Below are 12,077 nucleotides of genomic sequence, written 5' to 3' on the forward strand. Positions count from 1 at the left end.
ATTTAAGTCACTGAAATCTAAGATTTAACGTATAAATCTGGCACAGATTTAACGAGAAGAAGAGACTGCAGTATGGTTATATGGTAAAAATAACAGAAGTGATCATCACCTCTCCTTTGAGAGGAAATAACTAGTGTACATCGAGTACTGATGTACTAATGAAAAATTAGTCTGATTCTTTGGAAACTGACAAGACAGCAATCAACGAAGAGTTTTATAAAAAGAACTGAACACAGCAGGTACAGAATTCACATTTATCCACTGGTACATGTGCAAGTTGACACTATTTTTTTCCCTGAGATAGAGCACGAGCAAGTGCATGTGTGCACAAGTACAAGTTGGGGGAGGGGCAGAGAGAGAGAGAGAGAGAGAGAGAGAGTGAGAGAGAGAATTCCAAACAGGCTCTGCACTGTCAGCACAGAGCCCGATAGAGGGCTCCATCCCACAAACTGTGAGATCATGACCTGAGCCGAAATCAAGAGTTGGACACTTAACCAACCAAGCCACCCACCTGTGTGCCCTATGTTGACACTATTTGATTTAGAATATATCATAGTTCTTATATTTTAATTAATAAAATTTCACCATTTTGCTACGGACAGTTACGAGAACTGATGTATAGTGTTTTACATTCACATACGTTGCCTTATGTCACCTTCATTTCTGAGGCAGGATTCATACCTCTCAAATATTTCTCAGGGTCCTACACTTGGTTGGGGCCATTAAAATGAGCAGTAGAAAAGGTAAGAGAGGCCGATCCTCAAATACCTCAAGTAAAGGTAAGAGATGCGTAAAGCTAGGCAAGCATACCAGAAAGTGTAAGAGAGATCTAGTGCTATCAATGACCTCAAGAAGACCGAAAATAAACTGGGCCTGGAAACACAGGAGATGAACTAAACACAAGGGTATAACTGCAGATAAGAAAATCAGTGTAGAAAAGGAAAGATATCAAAATGAGCATAAGCGGGGTGCCTGGGTGGCTCAGACAGTAAAGCGTCAGACTTCGGCTCAGGTCATGATCTCGCGGTTTGTGAGTTTGAGTCCCACATCGGGCTCTGTGCTGACAGCTCAGAGCCTGGAGCCTGTTTCGGATTCTGTGTCTCCCTCTCTCTCTACCCCTCCCCTACTCATGCTCTGTCTCTCTCTGTCTCAAAAATAAATAAAACATTAAAAAAAAATTTTTTTTAAATGAGCATAATTTAGGTAAAGGATTCTAAAGACACTAACCATAAAAACAATGGTGAGCATTCAGAGATGATACTGAACAGAGAAGGTGGTTCAGTAAGTAGGAAATCTGAATACCAGTTCAAGAGGCTTGGCTCTTAGCTAAATGCTGCTGATAAGGTTTTAGAATGACAAGTCTAGTGCTGTATAAGATACGCTGATAAAGGAAACAGAAAGCAGGGAGATATGGGCAGGTTACAAGTGTCACTGAGGCGTGAGGCGAGGGCCTAGCTTAAGGCAGTAAGCAAGAAGAGTCCAAGAGATGTACTTGGATACTCCTAGACATGGAAAATTGAGAATGAGGATTTGACAGGATAAAAAAGCCAAACCAATGTGGAAGGAATGACGGGGGTTCAATTTTGGATTTAGACACCTGGATGGCCAAGTGGAGATATTTCTTTAAAACATGTATTTATTTCTCCCTTACTAGAAAAATAATATAAAACAGAAAACTGAGACATAATCAACTATAAAGAATAAAGGTCACCTGTAACCCCATTATTCAAAGTTAGCCACTTAACATATTAGTTTACCGTCTTATAGTTGCCTTTTATTTAAACAAAATAGGAACCAATGTACACACATGCACTCGTATTTTCTCTCCTCATATCATAAGACATTTCCTGTATCATCACCTCATAAATGGCTTTTAATGACTAGATGGCAATTACGTATAAAGTGTGCCACATTTTATCCACTTCTTACTGCTAGCTATTCTTTCATCCAAAATACAATTTACTGAACTATTACTATTGATAGGTACTCTATGCATTAGGGATAAAGCATTTATGTAAGTTTAATAAAACCTTTACTCTTATAGACTTACGTACACGTATGTATATGTGTGTGGAGAAGGGGCATCAATGAAGATATGAACAGTACGTCAGATGATGCTAAGTGCTATCAAGAAAAATAAAGAAGGGTAGGGGCCACGATTGGGGGGCGGTGGAATTTCAGGTAGGCGATCTGCTCAGAGACCTTCCTGAGGTGACATTTAAGTCGAGACCCGAAGGAAATGAAGAACAAGTCATAAACATCTGAGCTGAAGAAAAGGCAAGTGCAAAGAACTGAAGCATCTGTGTGTGTGACCTGTTCGCAGAGGAAGACACTTGTAAGAACTGAGGTCCTAGAGGTAGGGAAACAAGACTCATGTGCTATTGAAGGATATGATGAAGACTTTGGGTTTTATTGTGAGATAAGAAGATATTTGAGGGATACTAGCTAGCTTTAAAAGGTTTTAAATTATATTTTATTTTTTAAAGTGTATTTATTTGGAGGGAGGGAGGGAGGGAGAGAGACAGAGAGAGAGAGAGAGAGAGAGAGAGAGAGAGAGAGAGAGAGAGAGACACTAAGGAAAGGCACAGAGAGTGGGAGACAGAGAATCCCAAGCAGGCCCCATGCTGTCAGCGCAGAGACCGATGCTGGGCTCAGTCCCACGAACTGTGAGGTTGTGACCTGAGCCCAAATCAAGAGCCAGACACTTAACCAACTGAGCCACCCAGGTGCCCCTATTTTTTATTTTTTAGAAAGAAAGAGTGCATGAGTTAGGGAGAGGGGTAGAGGGAGAGAGAAAATCTTATGCAGGCGCCACACGGAGCTCAATCCCACAACCATGGGATCACAACCTGAGCCAAAATCAAGAGCTGGATGCTCAACCAACTGAGCCACCCAGGCGGCTCTATTAACTGGCTTTTAAAAAATATTTTTAAAAAAAATCACATTTATAGCTTTGAAGCTATTTCTAATCTTTGCTCTAAAAGGCTCAGTGGGGGCGCCTGGGTGGCTCAGTCAGTTGAGCATCCGACTTCGGCTCAGGTCACGATCTCGCGGTCCATGGGTTCGAGCCTCGTGTCGGGCTCTGGGCTGATGGCTCGGAGCCTGGAGCCTGCTTCCGATTCTGTGTCTCCCTCTCTCTCTGCCCCTCCCCTGTTCATGCTCTGTCTCTCTCTGTCTCAAAAATAAATAAAACGTTAAAAAAAAATTAAATAACACAATAAAGAACTGGTATTTTTCATACTTGCCGCTCAATGCTTTATGTATTTTACCTCGTGTGGTCCACATAGCATATGATGCATATACTACTGTTGTCTCCATTCACATAGGAGAAGACCTAGTTAAGTAACTTGCCCAAAGACACTGCAGGGGAGTGATACAGAGCCAGGAAGCAGGCCCAGACCAGGCAGGTTTCAAACCACCAAGCAATACTGTCTCCCACTTTCAGAGAACAGACTAAGCAGGCAGTTTTGGGAAGGTGCTTCAGTTCCTTATCATCTCATCCCCTGCTTCCAGGGGAAGGAACAAGTGACCTACAAAAGCTTCAAAGCTTAGACTTAGACCAGTCTCCGCAGGTGTCCTTTCCTACTCCTTCCTGAGCCTGCTTGTCCGGAATTTTGGTTTACTGTTGTTGTATTTGTTTTTAAAAATCAGTGAATAATGGGGCACCTGGGTGACTCAATCGGTTAAGCCTCTGACTCTTGGTTTCAGCCCAGGTCATGATCTCACAGTTCATGAGTTGGAGCCCCACATCAGGCTCCACACTGGCTGACAGTGCAGAGCCTGCTTGGGATTCTCTGTCTCCCTCTCTCTCTGCCCCTCCCCAACCTGCACTGTCTGTCTCTCTCAAAATAAAAAAATAAACATTAAAAAAAAAATCAGTGAATAAAAGTATGCATTAATCGAAAAAAAAAAAATTAAAAATTAAAAAAATTAAAAAAATAAATAAAAGGCTCAGTGAACCTCCTTGTGTCAACATTTCTGCGTACAACCATAGAAGAGAAAACTGGATCAACTGAATCTGTTCTTAAATGGACTAAAATCTAGCTGATTACAAGAATCACCAACAGAGTTCAAGAAAGAACAAGCTCTCTTAAGCATAAGTACAAATGAAGGCAAACAAAAAATAGGTTTGAAGGACAGTCAGTTGAGGGAGCAAGTAAAATAAACTACAGGAAGAAACAAAGATGCAGCAAATAACGTCAAAGAAGAGAAATTTACAGGGGTGCCTGGGTGGCTCAGTCGGTTGAGTGTCCGACTTCGGCTCAGATCATGATCTCACGCTTCATGAGTTCGAGCCCCGAGTCAGGCTCTGTGCTGACAGCTCAGAGCCTGGAGCCTGCTTCAGATTCAGCCTGCTATGATTTGTTCTACTGCTTCAGATTCTGTGTCTCCCTCTCTCTCTGCTCCTCCCCTGCTCATGTTCTGTCTCTCTCTCTCTCAAAAATAAAATAAACATTAAAAAAATTAAAAATATGGGGCACCTGGGTGGCTCAGTCGGTTGAGCAACCGACTTCGGCTCAGGTCATGATCTCACAGTCTGTGAGTTCGAGCCCCGCGTCAGGCTCTGGGCTGATGGCTCAGAGCCTGGAGCCTGCTTCAGATTCTGTGTCTCCCTCTCTCTCTGCCCCCCCCCCCCCACTCATGCTCTGTCTCAGAAATAAACATTAAAAAAAATTTTTTTTTAATTAAAAATAAATAGGGGCGCCTGGGTGGTGCAGTCGGTTAAGTGTCCGGCTTCAGCCAGGTCATGATCTCGCGGTCTGTGAGTTCGAGCCCCGCGCTGGGCTCTGGGCTGATGGCTCAGAGCCTGGAGCCTGTTTCCGATTCTGTGTCTCCCTCTCTCTCTGCCCCTCCCCCGTTCATGCTCTGTCTTTCTCTGTCCCCAAAATAAATAAACGTTGAAAAAAAAATTAAATAAATAAATAAATAAATAAATAAATAAATAAATAAATAAATAAATAAAGGGGTGTGTGTCTGAGTTGCTCAGCTGGTTGAGAGTCCAACTCTTGATTTTGGCTCAAGTCGTGATCCCAGGGTTGTGGGATCAAGCCCCACATTGGGCTCCGTACTGCGCATGAAGCCTGCTTCTTTCTCTCTCTCTCTTTCTCTCTCTGTCCCTCTCCCCAACTCATGCTCTCTCTCAAAATAAAAAAAACAAAACATTGAAATCAACTAAATTTTCACTGGGCACATGTATTCATTGGAAAGTTCTTACCAATGACTGAGAGATGAGTTACAGGGCTGTTATGGACTGAATGTTTGTGTTTGTGCCCTCCCCCACTTCATTATGTTAAATCCCTCACTCCCAATGAAACCATTTAGGGTACAGGATTAATTACAGTTGGGGGTGCCTGGCTGGCTCATTCAGTAAAGCATGTGACTCTTGATCTCAGGGTTGTGAGTTCAAGCCCCACACTGGGCGTGAAGCCTACTTTAAAAAAAAAAAGTTAAATAAAGCCTTGATGTGAGGACTGTGTCCTTCTAAGAGACACAGAGAGTTTGCTCATTCCCTCTGCCATGCAAGCACAGAGAGAAAGCAGCTGTCTGCTTAGGAAGAGTCTTCACCAGGAACCAAACTAGCTAGCACTTTGATCTTGGACTTTTTAGCCTCCAGAACTGTGAAAAATAAAGAAATAAATTTCTGTTAAGTCATCCAGTCTGGGGTAATTTGTTATGGCAACACGAACAGACTAATAATACATGGGCCAAATGATGATTCTCCAGAAAAAGGAAAGAAAAAAGAAAGTAAATAGAAGTAAAACATATTTCTAGGCAAGAAAAAATAAAAACGCAACTTGACTCAGCTATGATTTGTTCTACTGAAATTAAGAAAAAGGTAATCATAAATGTAGAAAAAGATTCACCCACAAATACTGACTTTATAATAACAAAAAGGGGAAAACAACCAATAAGAACATGGTTAACTATGTAGATTATACATAACCCTTTGAAACCAAAATATAACAGAAAAAATAGTACAAATAAGTGCTTATGAGCAAAGGAAAAATTTAGTAAATATTAAAAAGTGAGTTGGGGCGCCTGGGTGGCTCAGTCGGTTAAGCAGCCGACTTCGGCTCAGGTCATGATCTTGCGGTCCGTGAGTTTGAGCCCCGCATTGGGCTCTGTGCTGACAGCTCAGAACCTGGAGCCTGTTTTGGATTCTGTGTCTCCCTCTCTCTGACCCTCCCCTGTTCATGATCTGTCTCTCTCTGTGTCAAAAATAAATAAACGTTAAAAAAAAATTAAATAAAAAGTTATGAGTCAATAACACAATATTAGTACTTTTACCTGGAGCTGAGGAAAATTAAAGTGGCGGTACCCATTAGCTGATCATAAAGTGGAAAGGGAGCATTGTGGCATGTGCTTCTCAAAGTGTGACCCATGGACCACTAGTATGATGTGGATGTTGTTGGATGTGTTGGATGTGTTTTTACAAACTGTGGTTTGTGGCAACCTATCAAGTCCGTTGGTGCCATTTTTCCTACAGCATTTGCTCATTTTGTGTCTCTGTGTCACATTTTGGTGATTCTTGTAATGTTTTAAACTTTCTCATTATTATTAGATTTGTCATGGTGATCTGTGATCGGAGATTATAACTTGTTGAAAGCTCAGATAACGGTTACCATTTTTTAGCAACAGAATATTTTTATTTTATTTTTTTAAGTGTATTTATTTATTTAGAGAGGGAGAGCATGTGGAATGGGCAGAGAGAGAGAGACACACAGGAAGAGAGAGAGAGAGAGAGAGAGAGAGAGAGAGAGAGAGAGAGAGAATCCCAAGCAGGCTCTGCAGAGCCCCATGCGGGGCTTGAACTCACAAACTGCGAGTTCATGACCTAAGCCAAAACCAAGAGTCAGATGCTTAACCAACTGAGCCACCCAGGCACCTCAGCAATAAAGTATTTTTCAATTGTTTTTTTACAATTGAAAAAAAACATTGTTTTTTTAAGACATAATGCTATTGCACACTTAACAGATTACAGTATAGTGTAAACATAACTTTTATATGCACTGGGAAACCAAAATATTTATGTGACTTTGTTGAACCCACAACTATCTCCTAGGTATGCCCTTATTTTATCAGACTCTCAGGAGTGAACACCCAGCATCTACATTTTAATGAGTTTCCCAATAGATCTTAGGTATACTAGAGTTTGAGAATAAGTGGTATGGCAGAGAATTCCAGCTTTGTAATCAAATATATCTGGGTTCAAACTCTAGCTCCACCAATTATTAGCTTTGTGATAATGGGAAAAAGTTATCTGACTGCACTGTACTTCAAGCTATCTTATCTAAAATACAAAAAAAAGAACATGGCTTATTTGAAAGGCTAACTGTGAATAAATGAAATAACATGTGTAGTCTCTAATAGTGGTTATGACACGTGAGCACTCAATATCTAACACCTATTGTAAAATACAATGAAGAATTGAGAGTTACAATGACAACGTGAAACTGAAAAACATCTGAGCGATGTCTTAGTGCACGGTTCTCAAACTGATTAGGAGGCAAAGAATCTGAAAGTTGGTGTTCTTCACAGAATGCTATATTTGCATATTTAAACCCACAATACAAACTAGGAAATCTGTTATGTCAGTGAAACAGACAAGTGATATCCATTAAAAAATGTGCAGTGAAACTAAGCACAACTGGCTGTGTAGAGCATTCCGGAAATATCACCACTAAAGTGATATTGGCCAGCTACAGGTAATAGGAACCTGGGGGGAAAATGTCAAAGAGAAACCTAAAATAGAGAACATTTTATTTATTTATTTATTTATTTATTTATTTATTTATTTATTTATTTATTTATTTATTTATTTTCTGTGAATCAAAAAGCCCATTTTGGGGCACCTGGGTGGCTCAGTAGATTGAGTGTCCAACTTCGGCTCAGGTCACGATCTCGTGGTTTGTGAGTTTGAGCCCTGCATTGGGCTCACTGTTGTCAGCACGGAGCCCCCTTTGGATCTTCTGTCCCTTCTCTCTCTGCGCCTCTCTGCTTCCACTCTCTCTCAAAATTAATCTTAAAAAAAAACAACAACTCATTTTTCGGGGTGGCTCAGTTGGTGAAGCATCTGACTCTTGATTTTGGCTCAGATCATGATCTCACGGTTCATGAGCTCAAGCCCTGAGTCAGGCTCTGCACTGACAGTGTGGAGCTTGCTCAGGATTTTCTTTCTCTCTCTCTCTCTCTCTCTCTCTCTCTCTCTCTCTCTCTCTCTCTCTCAAAATAAATAAATAAACTTTAAAAAAATTATTAAACTATTTTTTTAAAAGCCCATTTCTCATTTTAGCAATTTTGATGAATAGAAGTATTCTGTGATAGCCTGTTTGAGAACCACTGTTTTAATCTAACTTCCTCACTTTACATAAGAAAAATTAGAGGCCTAGAAAAGGTTACATGCTTTTCCCAAAACTACAGAAAGTAGAAAAGATAGAATGAGAGCCCAGATATTTCAGTTCCCAGCCCCATGCTCCTTCCCTCAGATAATGTCTCCACTATTATAAGCTCATTCACAAAAGCATGTTTTCGGCTTATTTCCACCTAAGTTCAATTTATTGATATAGGTCATATAGGTCATAGTTAGATGACCCATAGTATAAGCGCTGTAAAAGGCATTCAGTAAAAAATGCTCTCCTGTTCCTCTCCCTGCCACCTAGTCCTCCTAGATGTGACCAATGTTATCAGTTTCCTATGCTAATTTGTTTCTTAAAAGGTGTCTACTTACCTTCGTTCAACAGGTACAGGCAGGGACCAGACCTCCCCCTCGGACGCTGGAAGCTCGTGTTGGGCAGCTTTCAGTGGAGTGTGGTCTAGTTTAAAGCTCTCCAGTGTCTTCATGATATCTTTAACATGCTTAGCTTCCACATTTATTTCCTGCCAAACCTGGTTTCAACGGAGAATATGACTCTTTATATCTGTAACTGATAATTCACTGCCAAGATTAAACTAGGGCCATTTATTACAGATGTTAGAAACCTCCATTTTGACATCAGCTATACTGTAAATCACACCCAAATATTCTGTCAAAATTTTAAGAACGATTAAGTTTTTGTTTTCAATTGCAAGACAAAATGAATTAAATATTCTGAATAATTAAGCCACGTTCCTGACTTATGATTCATATTCAAATTACATAACAAATTGACGATAGCTATAACTTTCTTTTTGGAAAGTTTGAATAATACTTTTCTAAGTTGATTCTCTAATGGTTTTCATGGTATGTGACTGACTCTCAAAATGGTGATGAGAATGCACTAATTTCATAACTCATTAATGGACTGCAACCCACAGTTTGAAAAATATGGCTTCAGATGAAAATGGCCCAATTCACACACAACCAAGATTGTTTTAAGCACTGCTGACTCAATTTAAAAACAACATACACAAAATATTGAAATAAAGTTGGTAATGTTTTGTTTTAAAACTAAACGAGGGGTGCCAGGCTGGCTCAGTTGGTAGAGCGTGTGACTCTCAATTTCAGGGCTGTGAGTTTGAGCCCCATGTTGGATGTAGAGATTACATAAAAATAAAAAAGTCTTTTAAAAAACAAAGCTAAATGATTTAGTATCTTTACAAAAAAAAGGCTTAGACTTTTAAAATAAAAGTCTCCAGCCTACAGAACAAAAATCTTTCAGTGACAAACTTAAGACTCTATGAAATAAACTATTTCCCTCTTCTGGTAATGTGAGGGACATGCAGACAGATTTAGGGGAAAAGGTTTAAGTTCAAAGAGACAGGATACTTCTCTCTTTTAAAGAAATTAAGGACAAGTATGGAATAAGTTCAAAGAAGCAGTTTAGTAGAATCTGAGGGAAATATTCAACCGAGAAGACCAGCTCAAAAAGACTATTAAATTCCGTCATATTGTTTTCCTCTGTGATAAAGCTGAACCTTGTTAGAAATGCCACCTTCAAGTGGACTTATAACTTCTACACTTTGCACCTGTAAATTTCTATTGGTCCTCAGTGACTAACATTCCTCAAATGGGATTCAAATATAGTCTGCTTCCTAACAGTCTACAGAAAGTACGGTACCCATGAGATCCGGGTGCCATCTGCAGTTTCAACAATGGCTTAATAAAGTCCATTCTAATTTTACCAGGTAAAAGGTAAAAAATGTGATTTAGAAAAAAAGGCCAAATTATTTCTTTCATCTATTAGATTCCAACAACTATAATTGAGAACTCATAATACTGATGATGGTGAATATAGACTATTACTAATATAAAAAAAAAAATTCAAGTAACATTGTATACAAATCCATGTAACAAATCACTCTTCATGTATAACTGCAAAAAGCCCTGACAACCTCCACGTCTTCTCTTCTGAGTACTTACACCATTAAAACATACAGCAGCCACGATTCTCACCTGTTGCCATTTCTGCTGGAGATAGGTATCTTTGACTGAATACAGATACTTGTTCATCTGGTCAAGAACTCCCTGGTAATAGACCATGGCAGAGTCATAGTTCCCCAGCAATGCATATTCACGAGCCAATTTTACATTCTCACTAATCATGAGAAGACTCATGCTCAATTGTAAGCTAAAAAAAAAAAAAAAAAAAGAAAAGAAACATTTTCACAGGTCTCTGAAAAATAAGTTGCAACACAGAGTTTCTTTCAAGTATACTTTCCAGGGCTCCGTCAACATGCTCACAATCACACACACTGCGCTGTCCATCTCTGTATTTGCTCGTGCCATTTCCACTCCTTCAAAGAAGTTTCTAGGTTCCCATGGGGAAACGAACCCTGATGTGTCAAAGCCCAGCTCAGAGGGCAGTTCTCCCAGTCTGTCTGCCCTCTGAACTTCTCAGTTTGAAATAAACTCTCTGCCTTCTAATGCCCCCTGGCACTTTACTGGGACCTTTCATAGCAAGACATGTGCCTACTCTGAATTACAGTTACTGATATATGTCTTATCTTTTCTTGGAGAGCAGGATTTATATCTGAAAGATGTGAGACTATCCTCAGTGCATGACACGCAAGTGTTACTGAACAAGTGCAGAGCAAATGCACAATGTCAGACAGTTTTGGAAGGTGGTTTGAAAACATGTGTTTTGAAGTTAGAACAATCTTGGTTAGAATTCTAATTCTGACACCTTGGTCAAATCCTTTAACGTTTCTAAGCTTCAGTTTTTCAATATGTAAAACTGAGATAATACTACTTCCCAAGACGTGCACTATAAGGAATAAATGACTATTTAAAGTATCTAGCATACTACTTGGCAAATAATAGGATGTCAACCTTCCCTGCATCTTCCCTAAAACTATCTCTATCACAGTCTCTGTATTAGTAGGATATGGATATATGGATGTGGCTATAAAGCATCAGAAGTAGGCGCTCGGTAAATGTCAGCTTCGTTGATGTTGACAATAATTGCTGTTACTAACTGCATATAGCATGGTGTAGTTCAAAGTAAGTTAGGGTAGTGGCTCTCAAAATAAAAAGAAATTTGAAACGCACGGTGAAAGAACTGCTCTGAGTTCAAATGAATGAAGTTCCAAGGCTGTGGAACTAGAAAATACAGGAAAGCTGAGAAGAGACAGATGTGTGAAGGAAACGAGATGATTTTTTTCTGACTCCTTTTGTCAGTGGGCTACTCAAACAGCTGTGTCTCACAGATGAACAGAGATGACTTCAATGTGGGGCCCTCTCTAGCTAGCCTAATCTAGCCAGAGGCTTTCTTAAAATTGTGGTTTTGACCCCTCCCTTCCCCACCCCACCTATGGGTCAAGTGACGCAACAGAGCTTAAGTCTGATAGAGACCACTATGGCTCTTGTGTTATTATTTAAATTCTCTAATCGGGGATGAGGTTTTGTGAAAAAGCATGCCAAGCAAAATTCTTGAGTTTAATTTAGTGCAGACTGTTTAGCTAGTGTGCAGAGCAAGGAGAATGATGGCAGACCAACCAGGAATATCTAACAAACACTACATTACACACAGGACTAGAAAGATTTCCTGCCAAATAGACAAGAGAAGGTAATCAAACCCACACCGCCGGAATTAGAGGACTGTATAAAGCAAGATTAACAGGAAATATTGCCAGACAGAAAAGTTAAAAACCAGCACTAC

The 12,077-nt window shown here is 39.9% G+C and overlaps 1 protein-coding gene across 2 annotated transcripts in view; it reads right to left on the minus strand.

Moving 5' to 3' along the window:
* The window catches only part of KATNA1 (katanin catalytic subunit A1), a 42,796-nt gene that overhangs the window by 19,769 nt on the left and 10,950 nt on the right, over positions 1 to 12,077 (minus strand). For both annotated transcript variants that reach the window (XM_019831380.3, XM_003986638.6), the window contains exons 2-3: positions 10,373 to 10,547; positions 8,729 to 8,886 (exon numbers count right to left, since the gene is read on the minus strand). In XM_019831380.3, coding sequence (XP_019686939.1) covers positions 8,729 to 8,886; positions 10,373 to 10,534 — 320 coding nt within the window. In that variant the 5' untranslated portion in view covers positions 10,535 to 10,547. The remainder of the gene's footprint in view (positions 1 to 8,728; positions 8,887 to 10,372; positions 10,548 to 12,077) is intronic.

This window comes from Felis catus, chromosome B2 (assembly GCF_018350175.1).
Source record: "Felis catus isolate Fca126 chromosome B2, F.catus_Fca126_mat1.0, whole genome shotgun sequence".
Lineage (NCBI taxonomy): Eukaryota > Metazoa > Chordata > Mammalia > Carnivora > Felidae > Felis > Felis catus.